Below are 27,308 nucleotides of genomic sequence, written 5' to 3'. Positions count from 1 at the left end.
AGTTACAGGCATTTATACATTTGCACATCTGGCTTTCTGTTTGACAACTGGGTATGTTAATTCATGTCCTCAGGCTTGCTCAACTAGCACCTTTATGTGCTGAATCTTCCCAGCCCTAATGGGCTCATTTTAAAAAGGTTGTATCATCATTTGACCTGATAAGGTCCTTGGAGCCTGGAAGATTTTACTAGGTACTGAGACGATATAGGATGGGGTGGTGGTGGTGAGTGACAGCCACCCACCTCCCACAGTCTCAGGCATTTGAATCTTTGGTCTCCAGTCTGTGGCACTGTTTGGGCAGAGTTGGGTAGTGTGACTTTACTGGAGGAAGTATGTCACTGGGGATAGGCTTTGAAGTTTAAAAAACCTGTTGCCATTCCTAGTTCATTCTCTCCACTTGCTGCTTAGGGCTCAAGTGTGAGCTCTCAATTGTTCCTGCTGCCATGCCTGCTTGCTACACTTCCTCACTGTGAAGGTAAGCAATGGATTTTTATCCCTCTGGAACCTTAACAAGAGATAAGAGTGTCAAAAATGTATCTATCACACTGCTCTGCCCCATAAGCAAAAGGCAAAGAAACACAAATTTGACCTTTTTTTAATGTCTCACTAGGTAGTTAGACTGGCCTCAAACCTGAGACCATCCCACTTCGGTCTCCCCAGTAATCTGCTTATTTTTTATAACATGCACACACATACACACACATGCACATGCATACAGAGGAAGGGTCGAGAACATAATTAAGCAAAAAGGATGAAGGATAAAATGGGGAGGATGAAGGATAAAATGGGTCAGAGAAAATGTGGGAGTGAAGGACTCTTCTTTCTGTACAGTTTCCAGTGTTAAAACACTATTTTAAAAAGGAAATTGTGTGTGTGTGGGGGGGGGGTTGGGTTGGATATGATCAAGATACATTTTTCAGGCATATTAAATTGAAAAAAAACCATATGAAATTGTATCAACAAGAACACTAAAATGAACAAAAAGAAAAATGTCAAAATTTGTTTAAAGTGAATGCCATGCTTACCCCGAAGGTAGAAAAGGGGGTGGGTCACTCCAAGTAGCATAGGGATGAACAGTTGACTATGCACCCAAGTTTGGGAGACAGGTGAAATACTGGGATGGGGGTGGCAGATGGGGAAGTACTGCAAGCAAATGCTCCACTGATTATTTACAGAATTATAAATAACTGAGTGATGCAATTCTGAAGCTGTTTTGGCATATTACAGGCCTCAGAAAATAACTGTGTTGTAGAGAAGACCAAAGATTTAACTGTGGACAAAAATGTAACAGGGAAATCAAGAAATGTGGAGATAGGCCAGACCTGAGAATCAGTACAATCGTTACACTCTCTAAAACATGTACATGCATATTTGTATGTGTGTATATGTATTCATGTAAAAATAATGATGCATTTCCAGGCAGTGGTGACAGGAGGCAAAGGTAGGCTGACCTTTGTGAGTTTGGGGCCAGCTTGGTCTACAAAGAGAGTTTCAGGACAGTCTAAGCTGTTAATCAGAGAAATTCTGCCTCAAAAACCAAAACATGACAAAAAAAATAAAAATAATGATGCATATATGTCCTAGCTCTGACCACTGGAAGGACCGAAAAGCAAAGTCATCCCAGGAGTAATGAGGCTACTCAGTGTCCAGATCTCAGTTATGCCAACCATCGGCCACAGAGCAGCAGGCCCAGGCATGGGCAAAGATGTGAGATGAGCATGGGATAAGTATCTTCTTATGTCAGAAACTGACCCCCAATATGACAAGGGCTTAACACACCACAGCCATCTTGAAAGGATTGGGAAGGACCAATTCTGGGACAATTTAAACAGCAGAGTAAATAAACACACTAGTGGAATATAAACCATTAAAAAATGTGAATGCATACTGACAAGAAATAAGCCACTGGGATGGGAAGAAGGGACTTCATTACAGTGGGATGACAAGGTCTGACTGTCAAACATGGACACTAGACTGCTGCCACAAAGCCACCTTTTTTTTGTAATTATCATGATAGACACTGGATCAGGCGAGATTTACCAATAAATGCCCAATCTAGGGGAATTCTGAAGAGGTACATGACCCACAAGTGTCTTCCTAGGGGCTGTGTAGAACTTCAAAAGAGTAATTCTACAGTGGAGAAATAGGCCGGTTCTTAAGCGAACAAAATAAACACTGTTTGGGAAAGTTAGAGAGACAATCAATGTGACATCCTGAAAAGGACACAGTGTCACCTAACCCACATTCAGCCAGAAGGCAGACAGACCCTCAATCAGACACAGATCCAATGAGGGTCATTCTCTAGAACCAGTCAAGGACTCTACCATTCAACCCAGGTAGACTGATGCAGGCAGACTGAGTTTACAGCCACTCTGTGCTATATTGGAAAAATTTTGTTTCAAAAAAAAAAAAAGAAAAAAAAGGAAGTACATACTAAAGCATGTGCAATAAAGGACATTTTTAGACCAACAAAGACAATAGGAACACAGGTGGGAAAGAACTATGAACCGATGGGGTCAAGAGTCCCTTGTTCTTAGCAAATGCACACTGAGGCTTTGGAAGGGAAAGGTCATCAGATGAGTTCAACAACTGCATGGTGTGTGTGTGTGTGTGTGTGTGCTGGGAGGACAGAGAGAGACAGAGAAAACACAAAAATTCAAAGGGAAAAACTTAGAAAATGGGGTAAAAGGTGAATGAGTATTCTTTATACCATTTTTGTTTCATGACCTTTCTTAAATTTGAAATTATTTCTAAATAAAACATTTGAAAAATTACTATAAGTTCAAAACCAGTATAAATGCAAAATCTCTGTAAACATACACATGATGAATGAGGAGATTTAGCAATGTGCATTTTAAACAGTAACTCAGTCAGTCAGTAAGCACCTGAGAGGTCCTGAAACCTGGCAAACAAGTTCAGCTCTGCACAGCTACTGCCACCATCTCAGAGCCCACCCTGACAGGGAGGGCCCTGTGAGACTCACAAAGGAGGTCATAAGCAGGGACCTTGACTGCTGGTCTCTCAGACCATCTGGAGAAACAGTGCTGGCATGGCTTTAACAAGAGTATGAAACACAGGTCACAGACTGGGGCACACTAAGTGCAATAAAGCTTAAAGCTTTCTATGAGGAGAGAAAAGGCCCCAGGAGGGTCGTGGGTGGTTCATCTGTCTGGGTTTGGGGTAAAGACTGCATAAAAGTGCACCAGGACAGCAAACAGCTTTATCTGTTAGAAAACTAAGACAAAGGAGAGCTGGCCACTTACAAGGGAAGAGTGACAGAGTCCTTCTGCGTGCAACTGTTTTCAGAAATCCCTGATGCTAAAAAAAGGTGACTGCCAAAGAAAGCAGCAAAGAGAAAAAAGGAATCTGAGCCAAAGGTAGAGACACTGAACAAGGGGATGGTGAAAATGGGAAGTGCCTGCTTTTGCCAGTCTGCCAATAGGGCATTCCTGAAGACCTAAACAGAAGCACGTTCACAGGGTCCTTCCACACCAGACACCCAGGGAAAGGATGAGCACACGCTCCACTGGTGCTGCAGAACTCTGCGGTGAACTCTACGTTACTGTGAACATCACTGAAATAAGTACATTTAGAGTCCACAGCTCCACCGGGGCAAGGAGGGTGGTCACTTGCCCATGCATCCATGGCCATGGATCCACCCCAGAATCACAATGAAATCACAGAAAACAAATGCTCAACAAAATAACTAAACAAAATTAGAAGTCAGTGGGGGACTAAAGATTATTTAGCCCAAGAATTCTTAATAACAAACAAGACTCTTTCTTTTTTGTTGTTATTTGTTTGGTTTTGCTACAAAATAATTAATGAAAATTTAAAAAAATAAAGTATCAAGTTTCTATGTGATTTAGCACAGTCTTTAATTCAACAATGCAAAATTCAAACCATTCCCAAATCCAAACGTTTTGAGAGCTGATGCAATGTGTCAAATGGAAATTCTATATCATAAAAAGTGGTTTCATGTGAACATTATTTGCAGCATGATATGAAATTATCTTCAGGAGATAGTGAGATGGCTCAGCCGTAAGGGTGTCTGCCACACAAGCCTGGCAGTTCAATCTTAAAAACCATTAATGAGGTAGAAGGAAAAGCCCACTCAACAGTTGCCCAACCTCTATATACATACTCTACAAAGGCACATGTACCTGCATACACTACCCACACCCACCCCTCTACACAAATAAAACGGAAAAATCTTCAGACTGTGTATAAGGAATATATAAGAAAAAAACTGATTTCATGTTTATAGTTGGGTCCCATCCCCAAGAGTACAATTTATTATTTTCAGTATTTGGAATATTTATTTCAAAATCTGAAAAGCTGATCATCCAAAGCATTTTGAAAAAGAATCCTCAACTTGTTCCTTAAAAAAATGACAGAGAGTTGGCTTATAAGTTAAAAGGTCATACTGCTTTTGAGAGGACTTAAGATCAGTCTCAAGCACTGACATGGGGTGGCTCACAAATGCCTGTAACTCTAGCTCCAGGGGATCCTCTACTCACTTCCATGGACACCTGTACTCCTGAGTACAATCCCCACAGAAACACACAGATATGTTCATAAAAACAAAAATAAAATTTAAAAACAAAAGATGTATCAATAACAACTTTGAGAGAGCTAATTTTAGAATAGGACTATTATAGCAATGCTAGCATCCTCCTATTAGAAAACCTATTCAAATTATTTATTTTAGAAGTTCATTCTAAAAGCTTTCTTCATGTCTGACTGTTTTACACAACGATTTCTGAAATAAATTTAACTTTTACATTAAAACTCTTACAAGGACTGAGAAGTGGAGTGACTTATTCCTGCTACTCAAGAGAAGCATCTTGAAGAACGGATGTCAGCATCTTTCTTCTTTTAGCTTTACCCCAGTCTGGGAAGCAGTAGCTATGCATGAAGTCTATTGCAGCTCTGACAAACCCAGCAGAGACAAGCCCAACAGTCACTTCTCTGCCCCATCTACAAGCAACAAACTCTGTCCCCAGCAGCACCCCAGCTTACAGCTCAATGTCTTAACTAGACAGGGTTGAGCAGGGTTTGCCTGTCTCCTTCCAACTTCCTAATGTGGCTCTGTCAGATATTTTGGTTGAATCCATATTTATTGTTTATTTTATATTTATATCTTCATTTCAGGCATTTATTACTTTTATTTGAATTTATGATTAAACCTTCCCATACTTTGAAAAGGCAGTTGAAAATTTTCTAGTTTGTGATGTGGCCTCTGTGTGTTGTGATTACCATTACTTAATAAAGAAACTGCCTTGACCTGTTGATTGGACAGAACTTAGGTAGGCAGGAAAGACAAAACTAAATGCTGGGAGGTAGAAAGGCAGAGTCAGAGAGAGACGCCATGGAGCCACCATCGCCAGAAGTAGACATGCTGAAACTTTGCTGGTAGGCCATGACCTCATTGTGATATACAGATGAATAGAAATGGCTTAAATTAAGATGTAAGAGAAGCCAATAAAAAGCTAGAGCTAATGGGCCAAGCAGTAATTTAATTAATACACTTCTGTGTGGTTATTTCGGTTCTGGGCAGCTGGGACAAACAAGCGGCCGCCTCCAACAAGTTTGTATATGTTTATACTGTTTGAATGCACTATTTTTGTTTCTTTAAGACAGGGTTTCTCTGTATAGCCCTAGCTGTTCTTGAACTCCCTCTGTACTCCAGGCTGGCCTCAAAACTCACAGAGATCCGCCTGCCTCTGTCTCCCGAGTGCTGGGATTAAAGGCACAAGCCACTATCGCTTGGCTGTCCCTTTATTTTTTTATTTTTTTTATTTTTTTGTATGCTGAGCCAGCCTGTCTCCATCTCCTTCATGCTGGAGTTACAAGCATGCCATTTTCTAAAATAAATAAAATGAAATGGAATAGAATAGAATAGAATAAAATAAAATGCAGGGGTTCCAGAGGCTAAGCTCAGAAAGTCACCAACTGGGCATCTCCTCAACCCTGTAGGATTCTATTATGGGTTCTGATAGGAGAGTAGTCAAGTCCATGAAGACAGACAACAGAATGGTGGCTTGCCATGGGTGGAGTTGTTTAATGGGGTCGAGTCTCTGTTTTTCAGGATGCAAAGAGTAGATGACAGTGAAGGACACACAAGATGGGCCCTTAGCACGGCTAACTTGTACACTTCAAGTGGTGAAGACAATAAGTTTCAATTTCCACTATTTTGTCACAATAAAAAAGAAACAGACGAAGAGGAGAAAGAGGAGGAGGAGGAAGAAGGAAGAGAAAAGACAGACAGACAGGAACCCAAAACAGGCAGGGATATCTTTATCTCCCAGGTGCCATGTAAGTGACGGCCATCCTGGGGAAGCTGTGAAGGTGAGGGCACAAAGACATTGCTTTCTTGATATGACAACTCTGGCCATATCCTGGAGCTCCCCGAGCCTCTGACACACTGATTTTTTTCAATAGCAGTAATTCCCTGACTCGCCTAGGATGATATACACCCCAATCTGATTAATATTTGGTAGAGGAAGTGCTTTTTGGAGAAACAGCAGGCAGCATATTGCAGTAGTCTTTGACTTCACAATCCAAGGATTTCTCCAGTCTGATTCTGTATTCCAGAAACCACAGAACGACAGACAATGGAGGGGGAAGGAGGAAGGTCTTCACAGGAAGGTCAAGGGAAGGGGAAAGACAGGCTCTTGGTTACCTAGGTAACTACAGAGGGCTGTGACTGGCTGGCGCTGGAGCAGTGTTTCAGTGTGAAATTGGTCATGGCAATAGCAGGAACAGGCAGGCAGGCGTGTGTACCCCCCCCCCCCTTTGCTGGTTGCTTTTTAGTACTGCTCCTTAACAGAGTAGTTGTATGGGTTCTTCAGAGGGTCTGCCTTAACAAACCTCAACTCTCCTATTAAGACTGCAGGAAAGGAACAAGCAGAATCTCCCCACTCCAGAACCAGAGCCTACCAAATCTCTTTCTCTCCCATTAGCCCCCACACTTACACTCTCATCTATGCTCATTCATCTTACTCATTCCTACAGAAATTAGACTGCTGGGCTGAGAAGACAGCTCGGTGGGTAAAGCACCTGTCATGCAAGTGAGAGGACCCGAGTTCGAATCCTTCAGTTTTGCAAGATGTGACGAATACTGGAGATAGTGATGAAGACTTTACCCTTCAAGTGCATAGAAAGCCATACTCAGTAGCATGTGTCTATAATGCTTATGCTCCCATCATGAAATAAGAGGCAGATAAGAGAATCTCTAGACAGCAAGCTTGCCTGGAGTATACAGCAGCAAAACAGAAAAGCCTGTCTCACAAGGTGGAGGATAAGGACAGACACCAAAGGTCTGCACGCAGAAACATGAGCACAAACATATAGGAACAGAGGAAGGAAGGAAAGAAAGGCCTGGAGAAACTGTGGGAAGTGTGACCCTGAGTGCACCCAGGCTTTCCTCTATCCCTCTGCCCCAAGCAAAATGCTGCAGCCCGGGAGCTCTCATTCCAGCAGCCTCGGGCTGAGCATCAGGAAGGCCCTTCCACAGGCGTGCGTGTGTAGTCGAGTGTCAACTTACCCAAAATTACAAAGCTGCTCAAGGGCAGACTTCAGTATCCCAAAGGAAAGTCAAGAATGAGGCTGGATTCCATTTCATTCCAGAAGGGACTTTTTAAAAGGGCAAAGCTGAGGATCAAAACCCTGGGGACCCTCAATCCCAACTGACTAGGCAGGTGCCATCAGCCTTGCCTGTTGCCATTACTACAGGCCCTTGTGAGATTCTGGAAAGAAAGCTGTAAAGGTTAGGATAGCCAACCAATTCTTATTTGTTCCATAGGCAAACCCAGCAGCTCAGCCCTACTGTTCCCAGGAGGAGGTAGAGTGACTCCATCTCTCTGGCAGGTCTCATTATTAAGTTACTGCTCTAAGCAAGTCCAAAAACAAATGGCTACCCCTTCCAAACGAAGGGCCAGTCAAAAAAACAACCATGTGCTGAGGGCAGTCTGACTTCTCAGGCAAAGCTTCTTCAGCTAAGGGATGATGCCCTTCTTTATCTTTCTTTAACAGCCCATTTCTGCAGAAATTGAAGGGGGGTAGTTGTACTCTCATGGCCTTAGAACAAGTGACCCAGGACTTGAGAACTAAGGGATGGCAAGTTTCTTTGTACACTGGGGGTGGGGGAGGATGGGTCAGACGCACACATTCATTTCACACACCTTCATCATCTGGGTTTAAGTGCAGAGGAAGTGTGAATTCTGGGTGCTACTTTATAAAAAACAAACCATTGATGCCACATTCAAATCAAGCTATGACAAACTGTGACTTGTGAGATACCCTTTTTACTCTTCTGTTTTACCCTACCTTCTATATAGAGACTTTGACATCAGAACAGTGGCAGCATACTTGGGGGTGGTGGTGAGTACCAACACCTGTCTGTCACAACCACACCGTTGATCACCTCCTAGATGTAGGCCCAGTGAGAGGCACTAACAGGAGGAGTAACACGGGGAAGAGGCAGCTGCCTTAGCCATGTTGGCACAGAAGGGAGAAGGAGAAAAGCTGGAACATAGCACCCGGCACTCGCAGCCCTACTGCTGAAACACATACTCGGAACTTAGAACAGAGTAACTGGAGACGTTTGAGCCAGGTCTGGTGATGGGTCCCTGCATAACTCTATATGAATGAACATCTGGTTTGCATTAAGAATGAAGGAAACTGATACCTAAGACTAAAAGATCAGGTATATCCTTTGGAAAGCTTCAGAAAGTCAGTACACAGGCCAGGCCTGTGGACACTTTATATGTTTATGGAGAACTGAGTGGGAAATGATAGCCCATCATGCTTTAGAATGAGTAGTGTGTCTGAGAAATTACCAGGGCAATAAAATGGTCATTGGGGTTACTGGGAGTCATGCTTGGCTGAGCTATGAGGTCTGTGTCAGCTGCTTCAGCTGGTCTCTGGAGAAACCCTGGGGCCCTATTTGGCACAATCTGGCTGGGCAGCCTGAGGAACCCACTCCGGAAGGCTGGTAAAAAGTATCTTCCCTTGTGCAGGGGCAGGATGCAGCACCAGACACACACTCCAAGTCCAGCAGCCTAAAGGACATAGCAGCTTCAACCAGTGGCCTATAGCCACTGTACTGGGACTGGGCCATCTGGCAGACAATTAGGGTCTGGGGACAAGCCTGACCTAACCATACCACTGTTAGTCATAGTCTTGGCTGGCTGAAGAACATCCCTTACAAGATTTGGAACAAAAGCAGGAGCATCTTTCCAAGATGAAATTGACAAGAACACAGTGTGTAAAACAAGATACAGACATCCATCTACCCATCCCACTCTATGCCACTGAACCTTGGCTAGACCTGGTGTGTGAGCTGATAAGTTTCTTCCCACCTAGTGAAATCCCTAACATAACCTAAAATAAGCAAGTGCAAGTGAGTACGACTTACCCTGTGTTTGTTCCTCAACCGTCCCACCAAAGTGATACTTACAAGCAAAGGGTTTCAGGACCCAAACGAACCAAATGTACCAAGTAAACCAAAAAGACCAAAACACATAAATAAAAGCAGCCAGAGACCTTGGCCTTAGGAAGTTTGGGCTATCAAGGGACATTCTGGCTAGACTCACTGACATGTGACTGTGGCATTCACTGACAGTTGCCATGATAACCATTACAAGAGCCAACAGGCTGGGATGAGAGGGTATGCACTGGCTGTAGACTTGCACACAGCTCTCAAAAGCAAACAAACCTCTACTCCAGCAGTTGTCAACCTGTGGTTCATGATCCTTTGGGGGGGGTCAAATGACCCTTTCACAGGGGCTGCATATCAGATATTTATATTACATTCATAACAGTAGCAAAATTACACTTATGAAGTAGCAACGAAAGTATAGGTTGTGAGGGGTCACCACAATATGAGAAACTAAAGGTATTGGTGCAAAGCTCTGCATGACTGTGTCAATCACTTAGGACTGTGGGGCGTAGAGTCACCACTGTCAGCCCCAGGGTTCAGAAGGCTGGTGAGCACGGTGTTCCCCCAACCTCATAGCTCTCAGCTGGGATGCTCCATAGAGGTTGCTTTTGTCCCAAAAGGTGTGGGATCTTCTTCACTCCAGCCAGTAGAATTCTGACTCAACCACCACTAAGCACAATTCCATTAACACCAACACCCAAGGGCTCTGCCTGGAGGTTCCATATGAGTGGCTGTGAGCCTGGTCTATGATACAAACAACAGGCTATATTCAAGTATTTTGAATTCCAGACCAAATGTTCTCCAGTTTCAGAGGGTTTTAGCATCTACATAAGAGACGGGGAGAGAGGAGGGTGGATTAGTCCTGCCAGGACAAGAGTAGAGGACAGGTTTCTGTTCACCAAGGGCATATCCCACACAACTGTGCCTCACTCTGAACAGATGGGACTTGTAAAATCTGTTGGAGAATCTGGATTTAATCATGTGACTCCAAAGATCCATCAGCTATTAAAGACATATCATCTTACCAAACCTGGCCCCCCTTTCCTTCCCATAGTGCACTGGACACAAGTCATATTCCCAAGTTAGCAGGAGTAAGAACAGCAGCCATAATGGTGAATGAAGACGGCAACAATAACAGCAGCAGTAGCAACATCAAATACCTCCAGAGCGTTTCCTAAGGATCTGGTGCTGCTTTGAGGTGGCCAAATGCACTGTGTGGTTTAACTCTGGTAATAGACAATAAGGTGGCCATGATGTATGACTATCCTTTTACAGATAGGAAACCTTGCTCCAGGTCACACAGGGTGGGGCTTGCACTAGATTTGCTGCAGCACAGCCCACAGTTGCCTCTGAATGGTCAAGCTGTCCAGAATGAGGTACACTGGTGGGTGCTGAGAAGAGCAGAAGCACCCAGGGAACACACGAGGAGCAGGAGGAAGACAGAGGACATGGAAGCCTCGCTGACTGCAAGGGCTGGCGTGGGTGAAAGGGTTGTTCCCGGGTACACTCACCTTCACGCTCCCCACTTGTCTTCATGCTTTTTGAACCACCCTCTGTACCTTTAGCCTTCTCAGCGTCTTCCTGGGCATCTTCAGCGGGCCCTCTCTCCTCGTCCTCCTCCTCCCCAACGTTTTTGTAGTTGGGTCTCTTTTGCATCCGCTTCTTGCCCTTGTGTTTATTCATCTCAAGGGACCGCTCAAGTGTCTCAGTGGGCTTAATGAAGCACCGGATGCTGGGCTTGGCCTGGGTGAATACAAGAAAGCAAAGAATGAGTTGGGATGCTAGAATCTCAACGGGTGTTCACAGTTGCCAGAGGCCCTGCCTCAGCAAGTTACATCCAAAACAGTCACCACTACTTCTGAGTTGGTGGCAGGATGTTTGCCAACACTCTCCCCTTCATAATGAAGTAGCTAAAATGCCAGCTACGATTTATGGCTTGCTATTCTAGGCCTGGTGGTGAAGGCTTACAATCCAGGCCACTTAAGAGGTTGAGAGAGGATGGTCTCAAGTTCAAGGCCTGCTTGGGCTACAGAGTGAGTTCCAGAACAAGCTGGGCAATTCAGTGAGACCCTATCTCAAGAAAAATGGAAGGCCTGGAATGTAGCTCAGTGGTAGAGTGCTTGCCTGGTATGTGTGATATCCTAGGTCCCCTCCTCAGTGTATTTCAGAATGTGCATGTACACATGTGTACAAGAAATGTTGCCTTTTACCAGGTCAGGTCTCTGTACCCCAAGCATCAATTGTCCACCCAGCAAATATTCTGATATGCTCTACATGCCATCTTTCTGAGAGGTCAAACTGTTATCACCTCACTCAAAGTCTCCAGCAACCCACGAGGCAGTACTGTTGTCCTCATTTTATAGATGAGGAAGCAGCTTGAGAGTACTGAATGATCTTCCCAAGGTCACCAAGTCGGGAGGAAGTAGAGCCTCAAATCTACACACAACCTGCATAATTGCTAACACAGTGTCAACAAACTGATATTATTATAATTAGCATTTTTGAGGGGGAGGGTTGAAACAGGTTTCAAGAGTTCCAGACATGCTATGTCGTAGACGATGACCTTGAACCCCCCCCCCCCATCTTTCTGCCTCGACCTCCCAAGCAATAGGATTACAGGTTTGTATCACTGTGGCCACTTTATTGACTTTTATTTGTAGTAAGTAAAATGCTACATGGCTAAGGAACTAGAACAGCAGCATGCCTTGCTATTACAAAAGCAAGTTGGTCATGTGCCAGCTCTCCATGTAAGAAAACTTGCTAAGTGTCAATGAGCCAAAGTCAGACCAGCTCCATAGGAAAATGTTTTCTCTAGGCAGAGAAAGGCAGAGGTCTCCGAGAAACAAAAAAGGCCCCTGCCATCAGTGCTAATAGCCTATATTCCCATATCTCTGTCTTTACAACCATGATATACAGAAAGTATGGGTTTATTTTACAAGTGAGGAAAATCAAGGCTTGGAAGGGTTGGATTTGTTCAGTTACTCAAGTTCTGGAACTGCAGAGAATCTGTCAGCACCAAAGTCCAAGCGCTTCTTCAAATAGCAGTGCCTTATCCACAAGCCTCCGCAGTCTTACATTTAGAGTTATTTAAAATGTGTATTATAAACTGGAGATGGTGGCATGCAGAGTGATGCCAATACTTGAAAGATGGAGGCAGGAGGACCAGAAGCTATTCTCAGCTACAATGCAAGTTCAAGGCCAGCCTGGTCTGCACAGAGACCCTTTCTCAGAAAAGGGATGGGGTGGATGGGGTGTGTGCATGGAACTGAGTACATGGGGTGCATACCTAGGGAGACTGAGGCATGAAAATCACTTAAACTCAGGAGCTTAAGGCCAGCCTGAGTAGAACAAAAGGAGTTTATCCATGCAAATATACTTGTCTAAAAAAGGAACAAAGACAAAAGAAATGGATTTGTCTGGGTCAGGACTTTGATTGAAGTGTTATTTTTCCAGACTCTGAATGTTCAGACATCAATTTGTCACTTAAAAGAATAAACTTTTCCATTATCTTGGCATGGATTATCTATCTTATGAATTTGTCCCAAGAGCCACCAAGTATACTCTGGAGGGGGAGGGACAATATACCTTGCCAATAAGTGGAATGTGCTCAAGGAAAACAGATTAATTTCAATAATGTCCAAAATAAAACCCATTTGAGAGCTAAATTAGCATCCAAATACAAACATTCATTTTTATTTGCCAATTTTGGATTATTCAACCACAAAAATGACAGATAAATTGAAACGTGATTCTACTATCCAGGAAACCCAGACAATACATTACAGAGTTGGAGAATGGGCATTCTGAGCATGTACCACTTGCACTGCTTGACAGAGTGCATCCATCAGAGCTCAAGTAAGATGCTGTGTAGTAAGGGCAGCCCTGGGCTGCACTCTCCTGGAGATGATTCCAAGATGAAGTGGCTTGCTTCCGCCCATCACCATCTGCTTGCAGTGAGTTTTAGAGCTTGCCAAGGCTACTAGAAACAGAAACGGAGGCCAAACACACAACAAACACCTATATACTATGAGTTAAGGACAGAGATCCACATGGATGGCTATGGCAAACCTTCCCTAAATGCTAAAGGGCTCTAATGTTCAGAACAGCTGGCAGAATAGAAGAAAGTAACATAAAAATAAAGGAGCCTGGGGCTGCCAGAATGGTTTGAAGACCAGAATCACTACCTCATCTCTTTGCCTAAAACACATGCAAAGGAATTCTAGCCTTCTAGAATCAAATGAAATCATGGATAGAAAGCTCCTTCAGATCTGAGCCTGCAGTTCAGTGGTAGAACCCTTGCCCAGAACAGATGAGTACTCTTGGCTGGGTCCTGGTGGGGATGGGGGTAACAGAAAGAAGGAAGGCAGACAGAGAGAAGTTCCTTCAGAGAGAGGAACAAACAGCACACATGCAGCACAACAGTCACCCTTCCCTTCCCAGTCTCAAAAGCAAAAAAAAAAAAACAAAAAGAAAAATCACCTGCAAGAAATAATGCAAGGGAAGGAGTGGGGCTCACTATGATCAAAATCACTGTATGAAATTCTCATAGAATAAAAACTGTTTTCTTAAAAGGATGAATTTAGATGAGTGCCCCACAATGGGAGTCAAACATAGTACAACTAATAAAAACCCAGAGACAGAAGCTGGGGTTCAACTTGAAGGTCAGAAAAACAAAACGGCCAGTCATGGCTATTACCTTGACCTCAGTCCAAAATGGTGATCCTGTCTCCAGGAAACCTCAGAACAAGTCTGAGACTGAGAGCTGCCTCCTCTGGTTTTATAATCCTCTCTAGTTCTGGGATTAAGGGCATGCACCATTACCGCCTGGTTTCTATGGCAAACTAGTCTGGCTACTGGGATTGATGCCTGGTTTGTAAAGCTGGTCAGTGTGGCTGTTTTACTTTTCTGATCTTTAGGCAAGTTTTATTTATTAAAATACAAATGAAATGCCACTACATACATCAGGGAGGTGATCTGAAAATGCTGTCAAATTTAATGGAGGCTATATCCATTACCAGCAGTACTGACAGTTCAGGGATGTAACTTGATGATGTACCTGGAATCAGGACAAACTTGCACAGCTCAGGGACTCCAGGGTCCATGCTTAGCACCGGGGGGCTCTCAGACAGGCAACAAATAATGAGCTTCCTGGGAAGTAGCCTAGGATCCGTGATCAGAACTACAGGGGACTAGCCTCATCTCTTGCTCTCTCCACTCCATGCCATCCTCCCTCCCATTCCCAGTCTAGCTCTAGTGTCCTCCTGGAACTGTGTCTTGCATTCAGATGAGAGCAAATAAATGTCCATGAGAGTAATAAATTTCAAACTAGCCTCTTTAATCAATCTAATATCTCACACCCGCTCATTAAAGAATGGCATGCTAAGTGGTTAACTGACATTTATTTAGGAAGAGTGTTTTTAACACGCACTCTAAGAAAGTATTACAAGGAGTGAACAGCCACACGGTGGGAAGCCCCACTCTCTAGGACCTCCCTAATGGGACAAAACCCTGGGCCCCTCCCCCAACTTCCTTGGCTTTTCTAGCCACCCAGTAGGGAGTTTCCTGTGGCTAGGATCTCCCCAAACCCAAACCCATCCAGCTGCCATCTAAACTACTAGCCACACCCCGCCCCCAAAACCGCCTATCCTCCTTCAACCTCGGTGGAACTCTGAAACACAGCTTGCTCCAATACTGACGGGACGGGACGGGACGTAAGAGGGACCAAGAGCTTGCCACAACACTGAGGGGATTAAGAGAAAGCACCAAGAGAGAAAATCAGGAGAGAAGACCAAGAAGCATATAGAGACCTCAGAGGCTTTCTGAGACAGACCAAAAAAAAAAACAAAACAAAACAAAACAAAACAAAACAAAACAAAACCCTCCCAAACACTCAAACAGTCACAGCAAGTATTGGATCAAGACGCAAAGACACTGCCGGCCTCATTTGAAGAAAGATATAGTTGGCGCCAATGCAAGAATTACTCCAACAACCAAAAAGCAACATGGTAACACCAGAACCCAGCAGTCACGCAACAGGAAGACTTGATGGTAGTCTAGGATGCTAACCCAGAAGTAGAAGAAAATGACTTTAAATGTAACTTTACAAAAATGATGGAGAACTTTGAAGAGAAAATGAAAAACTCCCTTAAAGAAATGGAGAAGACAAACAAAAAATTGGAAGAAATTAATAAATCCCTCAAAGAAATCCAAGAAAACAAAGAAAAAACAATCAAGCACGTGAAGGAAACAGTTCAAGGCTTGAAGACTGAAATAGAAGTAATAAAGAAAACACAAACCAAGGGAATTCTGGATATGGAAAATCTGGGTAAACGAACAGGAACTACAGAGACAAGTACAACCAACAGAATACAAGAGATAGAAGAAAGACTCTCAGGCGCTAAAGATACTATAGAGGAAATAGACTTATTGGTCAAAGAAAACATTAAATTCAACAAAGTCTTATGACAAAACATCCAGGAAATCTGGGATGCCATGAAGAGACCAAACCTAAGAATAATAGAGGTAGAAGAGGAAGAAGAACTCCAGCTCAAAGGCACAGAAAATATATTCAACAAAATCATAGAAGCAAACTTTCCTAACCTAAAGAAGGCTATTCTTATTAAGGTACAAGAAGCTTACAAAACACCAAATAGACTGGATCAAAAAAAAATCCTCTTGCCATTTAATAATCAAAACACAAAACATACAGAATAAATAAAGAATATTAAGAGCTGCAAAGGAAAAAGGTCAAGTAACATATAAAGACAAACCTATCAGAATTACACCCAACTTCTCAGTGGAAACCATGAAGTCCAGAAGGTCCTGGATAGATGTCCTGCAGACACTAAGAGACCACAGATGCAAGCCCAGACTACTATACCCAGCAAAGCTTTCATTCACCATCGATGGAGAAAACAAGATATTCCATGACAAAAACTTGGAGCTTGTTTTCTTCTTGGCAAAACTGGCCTTTAGGCAAGGAACTGCCCATACACCAACCACTGACAAAATGCACAATGTCCAGACAGGACAAGCAGGATACAAGAAAAAAAAAAAAAGACTGTCAAAAATTGTCATGACAGAGTAAGAGAGTTTTGAAAAATTTCCTGCCTCTAAAACTGGTCTGTCAATTACTCTAGGCCTTAGCCAAAGTTGGCTGTTACACATTTTGTAAATTGCTTGATTGTACTTCCTGCTTACTCAAGTAAGATAGTTGTAGTTACTTTCTTCTTATGACTAGGTCAAGTTATTTATAATACAAGACTTAAACTCCTTTGGACAGGATAATTATTGAAACATTTACCACATGTTTCTTGCTTGATATTGTTTATGCTAGTTGCAATTCTAACTTTTGTACCTGATATTTGTTCTTATTGTTTATAATTTTGTATTAGGTTTAGAACTTTTTTATTTAAACAAAAAGGGGAGGTGCTATAGGAATTCCTACCACTAGTGGCCTTTAAGTTACCCGCCCACTTGGGCGTGGCCACTTATACTATAAATGCCTATAGGCCTCTCTCTTCTGGCTGTGGGATTCGGTTGCTGTTCCCCTGTTCAAGTGGAGGATTATGATCTGTGACTCTACCCCTAAATAAAAAACCCTTTATTATACTCAAAAAAAGAAAGAAAGAAACAAAAGAAAAGAATAGAAAATATCACAAACTCCTGGACAGTGCTGCCTGTTACTCCTGTCAGCCCAGCAGGACACGGTGCTCCTGCATCTCATCCAACTGGACATGATCATCACAGCATATCAAAGAGCCCAGGTGGAAACTGCCAGGGGTTCAGGCTCAACACTAGCAGTCCCAAAGAGACAAACATTCAACCTCTAGGACCATGGACTTCCTTGTGGAGAGGCTAGGGCATAGTACTACTTTGCTCCCCAAAAGAGAAGCAGGAGACAAAAATGCTATGCCTTTTATGAAGTCAAAAGTGGCCTCTCTGCCAGCCCCACAGACAAGCCTCTCTTCTATCCCAGTGTTTGACTTAACCTCCCTTGCACACCAGCTCCTAGATGACTCAGCTCTCTGACCTTGCAAGTCCAAGGCTACCTCCTCTGAGAGGACTTCCCTATGTCTCCTCCTGAAACTGTCTCCAGTCTTACATCTACAAGCGTGTGCACATTTGCTGTCTGTCCCTCATCCCAAAGAGTCAGGATGGGGACTCATTCATTCTGGGTTCCCTGCAGCCAGCACAACAGCAGCCTATACTGTGAAGTGCTCAGTAAATGCTCAAAGTAAGACTAAGCATACACGAACCAACAGACACCCATGCTTGGCAGCTGGGCCCTACTTGCAGAAGGAATTACCTAAGTCATTAACTCAGTCATAACCATAACTACCCAGTCACTCAGTTTGAGTGAGTAAAGTTCTTACCATCAGCCTGTATCCTCAGTTCTCTTTTTACCTTTTATTTTGAGACAGGTTCTCATTCTGAAGTCCAGCAGGCTCTTGATCCTCCTACTTCAGCATCTAGAAGAAGTGGAACTTCAGGCCTGCATTATAAGTCACCCAGCAAATGCAGCTCTTTAATGTGACTTTTGCCTTGTACATTGTTAGTAAGTTACTATATGCTCTTTAAGTTTGATGAAAGCCAGCTCTGGGAGTCCTGTTCCAGACTCCACTTGTCTGGGATGAGCTGGCCTGTTGTCTGTCAGCGACAGGGAGGAACAATAGAACAGCTTGAGAATAAGATACCACAGCCACTGCTGTTCATTCCACAATAGAAAAATGCCTACAAACGGAATGGTGTTGTAGAACATTATTTTAAAGTGTATTACTTTTGTTTATGCTCTGGAACATTTGTTTAATGATGCAAAGATGTGTTTGATTAAATAGAATTCACCTTTGGTCAGGAGGCTGAGTCAGCAACGAGCTGTCAAGAAGTGGTAGGGAGGAGCCAGGTGGAGAAGGGTTTTTAAGGAGGGGCGAGAAGCAGCACTGGGCTTCTAGAGAGGTGTGAGTTACTTGCTATTTAGCCTCTCTGGGGAGCAGAATTCCACCTCAACCTTTGAATCCTGAGTTCTTTAAAAGGACACAGATTTAGTTAAGTTTCCTCCATAGCTTCGAAAGAATTGTGCCTGAGGGAATTCCCTCGGGCAGCAGCTCTTGTGACCTAACTGCTGCTGACAGCAGTGGAGTTGCAGTTGCTAATTCAGACAGCTGTGGATTAAAAGGCAGCAACAATTTTAAAAAGAGGACAACAGAATGGGAAGCTAGGCCTCCTTCGTGAAGAGAATGTTCCCCTCTGCCCAGAAATCTCAACTGGGAACTCTAGGCTGTTTCAGCAAGCTTCTTGATCCAGCAGAGTCACTTCTGCTGGATGACTGTATGCAACCAATTTGATGACGTTAGTAACTATCTGCTATTTTTCTTTTACTTGGAAGCCTCACCCAAGGGGATGCTCTGTTCCACCCAGAACTCTCAATGGGAAGCTCCTGCTGGCTACCTCAATGAGGCCTCCCCAGTCCTTTTCTGCTGGATAGTTTAAGTCCTCAATTTGATGTTGTTTTTGTTTGCTGTCACAATTAGGCTACATCCTTGGTCTCTGCTGGATGCTGTGAAGTCCTTAATTGGATGGTGTTTTGCCATCTATCTAACGCTTCTCTACTACTTGCTATTGATTCTTTCAATTGTTTGGTATATATTTAATAAATTCTCGCATCCAATGCTGAAATCAAGCTGTAGATAATCTCTAGACCATAAAGAACATCTCTTCACCAATAAGTCTTCAAAATTTATTTGTAGGCTACAAGGAAGACATTCCAGGATGAGGTGTTGAGAGCCCATAAGAGGTCAGCAGCAACAATCTCAAGCCAGTTAGGATCTGCTGATCACATAGCATCAGAATGCTCTAGGAACTGGTTCAATCCACCTCCCAGGAGAGCTGCACTCCCCTCAGGCATTAAGAAGAACTAATGCCCCTCTGCCACCACAATCACCAGGTCTGTAGAGTGCCCAGAAAAGCAGGTGTCTCCAGGAAGAAAGCAGGGACCCACTCACCCAGTGGTTGTCCCACAGTCCCCCTCAAAGGGATACCATAGTCAGCTAGGGATGTTTCTCTGCTCAAAGACTCTCGTACTGACCAATAAGATGCCTGTGGCTTGTTACAGGTGAGGTGTCTAACTCCTCCCTGGGAACTGTTAACTCAGTACACTTCATTGCAGGAACCATGGCAACCACTGGGAACATACCAAGAGAAAAAAACGGCCCCCACGTACCTCTGCATCAGCATCTGAGTACTCCAGTGGCCCATAGGCTCCACATGCCCTCAACAATACACCTTGTTATATCACTCACTGTTCCTCCAACTCCAGATACATCCTGTCTTGGGGCCACTTTTGACCAAGCTGTTCTTCCTTTAGGTATCATCATGGTCCCCTGTCTCCTATCCTGTGAGTCCAAGCTCACAGGTCACTTTCCTACCAATGAAGGGCCAGCTGTGAACACCCTATTGTGACTTGTCCCATCTCCTTATGGTTGCTGCTTTCTTGGAGCCCGTATCTGCTTGTTGTGATGGTTGCTATAGATAGCACTGTTTCTTTTCCTATGAGACAGGGTCCTAAATTTACTCACTGGTGTATCTCCAGTGTCTAGAATGACACCTGACATGGGGGAGACACCTACAGTTATCTTCTGAAGAGATGGATGTATACATTGACCCACATTAGAGTAACTCGAAGTTTTGTTAAAAAACTATAAGCACCCAGAGAGGCCACTCTGGTAATAAAAGCCAGCAACGACCCAGCACATACATACCTGAGGCAATGAGCATCTTGATGGTCTGTTCATACCCAGATCTCTTATTTGAGGTACTACATGGAAGAAGTTGCCAGTGGTTCAGTGCAGACCACAGAAAGCCCCCATTCAGCAGGGAATGACACTGCCTCCAACTGCAGAGCCTCGCCAGCTGTGTGGCTGTCCACCAGGATGTTGCTTCATATTACAGGAAAACACAGAAAAGCTGGCTAGGACCCCCTGCCTCACAACTTTGGCCATTCAGATATTCATTCCAAGTCACCATCAGCCTTGGAAGAGCTTCCTGTCTAGAGTCTCAGTACACTAGGACTCCTGTGTATTGAGTTACCCAGCACACCTTCTGCCAGGGAGAGACCCTAAAGCTAAGGCAATGCTGTCCTCCTTGATACATGGTGCACTCTGGCTTTATCTTCAACACCCAGATCTTCTTCTTATCGGATGTCCAGAAGCTGGAATTCCACAGTGGCTGCACAAAAAAGACCATTCTAAGGTCCAATTCTCTTGTGAGAAATGTATGTGACTGAGTTAATGACTTGACTCTAGAGGTCTGTTTGCTCCTTTTGGTATTCACAGACCTCTCCCCAAAGCCCATATGTTCCTTGGAGGTCCAAACCCAGCTGGGAAGGCAAAATCCTACAAAGGCACATAACAGGACACCCAAATTCCAGAGTGACCCTATGAAAGGCCCAAAGACCCCTAGGATGGTCAGTGACACTTTCAGCCAGCAAGCACATGGCCCAGAAAAACCAGGCTCCTGATTCAGATGCTGGGCCCTCCACACCTTATCTTGGTGGAGGTTTTTGCTGAGCAGAGAGCCCAGCTATTAGGAATGGTGGGAGCGACAAAGATAAGTGTAGCTAACATATAGGTGCACATGCATGCACTCTTGGACCTCCAGGGAATCAATCGGGTACCATCCCAACTGGCTCACCTGACACAGAGATAGTCAATGACTATTTGAGGGTGAAACCTGTTCTGTCCCTTAGCCAGTCTGGGCGCACACATTAGTGGTAAAATACTTGGGCCACCTAGAGGTGAAACCTTGGTGGTTCAGTTGGAGAGCTCAGAGAGAACACTTAGGTTACTGTCACCAATGGCAGTGTTTAGTCTTGGTGGCCTCTATTACTGTTGTCACTGTTGATGCTTCTCCCTTTCAAGCCCTTGCCTGCTTCTGAAGTGCTTCCCCAGGTACCTGCTAAGTATGCTTCAGTGTGGACAACAATGTGCCAACCTATCCATGGAGGTAGGCCCCTAAATAAGGGATAAGGCTATTGGACAGCCTCATCTACCAATCCCACACTAACTAGAGATAGGCTTAAGAACAAACACTACACACAGCAAGGAATGCTCACTACAAGGCCACGCTTACTACTCTACTTGTACAGACAATGAGAATGAGACCTGGAGATGCAGACAAACTCAAACCGTGACACCTAAGACTAAGGTACTGCTGTTATTCTACTCCTGAGCACTTGGCTACCTCTGCACATAGCATGTGATTAGCACAAAAGCAGCTCACTCTGAGGCTCTTCCAAACCTCACAGGATCGACTCAAAAGTGACTCCCTGATCTGAGAGTCTTCCCAAGGAAGCCACGAGAGCCCTTGTGACTCTGCTACCTCTGTCGTCACTGCCTCACTTATTCCTGCACTGAATACCCTTGAAACTATCTAGTAAGCCGTCTGTAAGGTCTCTGTGCTCACAAGGGTGCAAGCCAGTGAGGTCATGGGGTACATGTAGAAGGGATGCAAAAACTAAGGAAGTTGTGCCATTGAAAAAGATGGAAAAAGATCTCTTTCTTAAAAGTACTCTGCCAGGCATGGAGGCACACACGTGTAATTCCAGCACTCATGAGGTTAAATTAGAAAGATGATCAACCTAAGAGCATCCAGCCTATGCTACACAGTAAGTTAAAGGTCGGCCTAGACTATACAGCGACACTCTGTCTTTGGGTGGCAGGGAGCACCTACAGGTAATGAAGCACATCTCCATTTTCAACCCACATCCACTCTGCAAACATCAGAAGAGGCTAGCTTCTTGGACATGAGCAGTAGTTTAAATGAGAATGGCCCCTCACAAAGACTCATACATTTGAATGTTTAGTTCCCAGTTGGAGAACGATTTAGGAAGGATTGGGAGGTAGGGCTTTATTGGAGAAGGTGTGTCAATTAAACACTTTCTTTTATGAGTTGCCTTGGTCATGTTGTCTTTTCACAGCAACATAAAGTAACTAAGACAGATGCATCCTCTGAGAGGAACTGCATGCTCGGCATTAGAATCCCAGAGAGATCTGGTCCTCAGCAGGAGCCATATGATGGTAATGCACAGGAATGTCAATTAGACATTCACATGCCTATGCTGATGTGTGTTAAATTTAACCCTAAATTATAGCCCTTCAGAATAAGTCTGCTTCTCTCCAATTTTGGTTTGGGTTTGTGAGAGTTCTGCTGGTAAAAATGAAGTAATACCAGTAACTTATCTACAAATTACAGGAAGGAGAAAGTAGGGTAAAAAAGACCAAGAAACTTAAAACGGGTTTGATCAACCACATCCTAGCCAGGCAGGAAACAATAGGAGACTGTTCTCATTCACAGGGAAGGAGTGTCATTCGCACAGGACTTTAATAAAAAGTCACAAATGATGGTCATCTTGCTAGCTGTTCCAGGATTTCCAACTGCAGGCATCAGAACGTGGGGTTTTGATCTCACACCCACAGAGAAGCCAGTCTCTCATGTACCAGCTCCTTCAGCCACTCATACAACCAGCGGGTGTATCTCTCACAGTGGAGGCTGGCCCTCTACCCCAAGAAGAGGCCATGGGAAAAAAGGACACACCCCCTGAGTATGTCCTCACATCCTCTGAGAGGTGCCCAGTAACCATCTGCTCTGTGCTTTGACTTAAGCTGCAAACCAGGGCTTGTCGGAAGTGTCCTGCTTGTGGTCAGGTACTGTAGTTCTGAAGGCAATACCAAGGGTAAAAATAGAGACAATTTCTCTGTATTATTTCTTACAATTGCATGCAAATCTGCAATTACCCTAGTAAAAAATGTCTTCTAGCAGTCGCACACTCGCAGATAAATTAACAAAGAAAATGGGTATAAATAAGTAATTACTGAATGATTAATCATAATGGGGCATTTACATTATTCCTTTCAAAGTTCAAGGAAGATTACAAAGAAGGCGGGAAAAATAAGAGCTAGAGGATGGAGTGTTGCGATATGGAAAACTATGTCCCACACATGATATGACCACTCCACTCATGAGCTCACACCTGCATAAAACCTGACCCACTGTCATGGAGTTGGGGGGACTCACAAAGCCCCACCCCTCCCTGATGATATACAGGCAGTTAGTGGTAGCTGAGAGGAGAGGTTCCAGCTCCAAAGGTCCCAGTCCTCTATGAGGACTTATTGGCAATAATGTTCTGGGAAAGGCAGAAACACCTTCAACAGTGGTATAGCCATAGTAAGTGGCCTGTGTTCCTGTATGCAGCTCTACTGAAACTGGTATTAGGGAAAATAAAAAAGGAAAGCAGAAGGGGAGCTAGTTGGGAAAAGGACGCAGTCCATCAGGAGTGAGATGGGGCAAGAGAGTCAAATAGGGGTTGAATATAATAAAATATTTTATATGCATGTATGAAAATGTCAGTGAAATCTGTTATGTGTAATCAATATAAGCCAATAAGAAATGCAAAATTAAAAAAGAAAATGGGTATATACACATATTATTCAGCTTTTAAAATCTAAGGAAATTTGGCAATAGATAGTAAAACCTTGATGAACCTTGAGGACATAATTCTACAAGTAGTAGAAAGAAATAGGTATAGAAAAGAAACACTACATGATTCCACTTCTTTATGAGGCACCTAAAATTATCAAACTCATAGAAGCAGAGGGTGGGATGGTGTCTGCAGGGAGAAGGAAGAAGGAAAGGTTCAAAAGGAATAAAGTTTCGGTTTAGCAGGTGACTCCGGAGCATAGAGAGAACACTACAAGAGCCTACAAGATGAATGAGTTCAAGAGATCTGACGTGAGGTATTGGTCTGTTGACAACAATAATGCATCTTGCATTTAAAAGCTTGATAAGGGGCTGGGAGAGGACTCAGCCAGCAAAGGGCTTGGCATGCAAAGACCAGGACTTAAATTTGAGTCTCCAGCACCACACTGGAAACAGGCATCATGTTGTGCTCCTGTACTCCTAGAACCGTGAGGCAGACAAAACACAGTTCCTGGGAGCCACCACCCGCCAATCTAGATGAATCAGTGAACTCTAGGTTCAGTGAGAGGCTTATCGCAAAGAAAATAAGAAAGTGGAAAAGCCCTTTAATTCCAGTAGTCAGGAGGCAGAGGCAGGTCAATCTCTTTGAGTTTGAGGCCAGCCTGGTCTATAGAGTGAGTTCCAGGACAGACTCCAAAGCATCAGAGAAACCCTGTTTCGAAAAAACAAAAAGTGGAAAGCAACGGAGGAAGACATATGAGATCAGCCTCTACCTCGGCATGCACATGGACATGCTCACACATACACACTCAGCATGCACATGGACATGCTCACACATACACACTCACATATTGTTAAGAGGGTGAAACTCATGTTAAATGTTCTTGCCATAAAGTAAAATCACCTGTGAAAAGCAGCACCCCAAGAACTCTGGGTTTATCTCTTGCAGCCCCAGAGGGAAGACATTCTGGGAAGAGCCTGGGCAGCTATTCTGGGGTTTGGAAATAGTATCACACACAATATTCCAAAAGGGCCTAAGACATTTTAAACTGTTATTAATATAAACAAAGTGCAATTAGCAGCAGACTGGGTGGGGACAAGGCAAAATAACAAACATGTCTCTTGGGGACAGCCTCTGAGACGGTTCCTGCAGAAATGTATGCAACAGAGATCAGATTCTCTAACCACTCACTAGTCTCCAAAACTCTGAACTCAAGTAAAACTCTATGCTGGTAACTCATAAGAATTTCTTTTGGCCACTTCAAGAATAAACCAAGCAGCCTGAGGACCAGACTGTAATATAGCTGGGCATTTGCCTAACACTTGGGATCTATTTTCTCTGTTCTGACTTACAGTCTCTGGAACCCAGCTCACTTTCCCTGATTTCTAAGTGGAAAGAAACAACTTGCTAAGGTTATCCAGACAGTAGAAGGCTGGACAGAAGGGCTCTGCTCCTTGTGCTGTGTTGGTTCTGCATTACTGCATCCATTCAGCAAAACCTACTTAAGTAGTTATAGAAAAGTCTGGAAAGATGGCTCAGCTATTAAGAACACTTGACTGATGCTCTTGCAGAGGACCAGGGTTCAGTTCTTAGCACCCATGGATGGTGACTCACAACCACCCATAACTCCAGCTCCATGGGACCCAATGTCCTCTTCTGGCCTCCACAGGCACCTGTACACACATGTGCACATACAAAAGCCTTCCATCTACAAGATCACATTGCACTCATACATGCAGGTAGACAGTACCAGTTCTACTATGCTCCACATATTCATGTGGGCCTCCTGTTGGAGCACCAGTAATGAAGATAAGACCTCATGAAATAGTCCTGGTACAAGATGCTCCCTGATTCTCTCAGATGCCTGCAGGAACTCTGCACAACTACAGATATGATAGCAGCCACAAGCAACTGAACAGGATAGGACCTCTGAGGAGCGAGGTATATGGTCCTTTCCAGAAGTGGATATGCTAAGGTCACAAGTGGATTGGGAGAGAAGGAACACGTTGGGACAGTCCTCAGGTAACATGGGGCTCAGAGCACTGAGCAGAGAAGTAGGAGGGATGATATCAAAGCATTGGGACAAGCAGGAAAGAGTCCAGGAAGTCATTCCTGGCCCCAGATGTTTCCCTTCCTCAGTGTGCAAAGTACAAGGCTAAGCTCTGCAAAGCCTAACATGGCTAGACATACTTAGTCCATAGGTTTTAGTAATTACCCCAAAGTCAAGAACATCTGCTTCTCTGGAAACAAGAAGACTTGAGAATGACTTCATGCTGGATCGGACAGCAGCTGTGCACAAGGAAAACTGTCCAGATTGCTGAATTGGCATGCTCTGTCATTTTCTCACTGGCCCTGCATTCCTCCCAGGTAATCACTACCCAGCCTCTGAGGATAAATATGTCTTAGATAGGTAGTTCTCTCAACTCTCATTCCGTCCCAGAAATAGTGCCTTGTACACACAACATCTAAGGACCACAAGTTATCCATTCAGCAACACCCAATCAATCAAATGTGTTGCTGATGCTGGACTCCAGATTTCCCCAGGTGCACATCTGAAGACTCTGACTAGATTCCCTGTGTCTCAGAACGCTTTACACAACATCACTTATGTATAATAAAATGTTTTCTTACTTCAGAGAAATACGAATTAACAAAGTACTGTTTCTTATCAAAATGTAGACACAGACCAGAGTGACTTACAGAACTTCTGGGAACATCCTGCGCAGGCTTTGTGTATGTCTCAGATAGATCACCATTCAGAATTACTTCAGCCAAAGAGTTCACCAGTGGGGCATGATGTATAATGAGGAAGACCTGGTGGAAGGGGGAAGATGGGATATACATTGAGGAGCTCAGTCCTCCACTCTCCTCCTTTCTGATTCAAATTACCCAGACTGAGGATGGGTCCCATTAAGGAGAAAGCAGCCACTCAACTCTGAAGGACTCCCCGCGCCCCCCCCCCCCCCCCCCCCCGCACATTGCCTATTTGGCTAGCTGTTCTTTCTTGGGAGTATATCAACATCATCACTGCACAAGTGGAGCCCTGTGGGAAAGGAGCGGCCTGGCCAATACACTCCTTCCTTTCTGTGGCATGCTAGTGCCAAGTTCTAGCATAAGACCAGTCAAGTATTTGTAATGGGATGTGATGCTGAGATTCCAACACTGGAATTATTCCAAGCCCTGGTGTGGGTTTCGGCATGCTGGGTTACAGCAGTGTTGTAGGTGGAGGCCACAGGATATAAAGTAGAAAGCTCTGGATGTCACCTACCTTGCTGCCTCATGCTCAGAAGAGTGGCTTTAGGAATCAGAGTGTTCAAAATTGGCCTGCCAAGTTGGCCTAGACACACCCACTACCTTGTTCTAAAATGTAAACGTGAGATGGCTCAGCAA

General features: G+C 44.0%; 1 protein-coding gene across 10 annotated transcripts in view; it reads right to left on the bottom strand.

Moving 5' to 3' along the window:
• The window catches only part of Clec16a (C-type lectin domain containing 16A), a 213,675-nt gene that overhangs the window by 147,782 nt on the left and 38,585 nt on the right, over window positions 1–27,308 (bottom strand). For 7 of the 10 annotated variants that reach the window (XM_085694569.2, XM_085694561.2, XM_085694571.2 and 4 more), the window contains 2 exons: window positions 26,619–26,732; window positions 10,957–11,188 (listed from right to left, as the gene is read on the bottom strand). In XM_085694569.2, coding sequence (XP_085550695.1) covers window positions 10,957–11,188; window positions 26,619–26,732 — 346 coding nt within the window. The remainder of the gene's footprint in view (window positions 1–10,956; window positions 11,189–26,618; window positions 26,733–27,308) is intronic. The other 3 variants (XM_085694563.2, XM_085694567.2, XM_085694565.2) reach the window with 2 other exon arrangements.

Source organism: Myodes glareolus, chromosome 9 (genome assembly GCF_982192425.1).
Source record: "Myodes glareolus chromosome 9, mMyoGla1.1, whole genome shotgun sequence".
NCBI classification, from domain to species: Eukaryota; Metazoa; Chordata; class Mammalia; order Rodentia; family Cricetidae; genus Myodes; species Myodes glareolus.
This window is presented reverse-complemented; position numbering and strand designations above follow the sequence as displayed.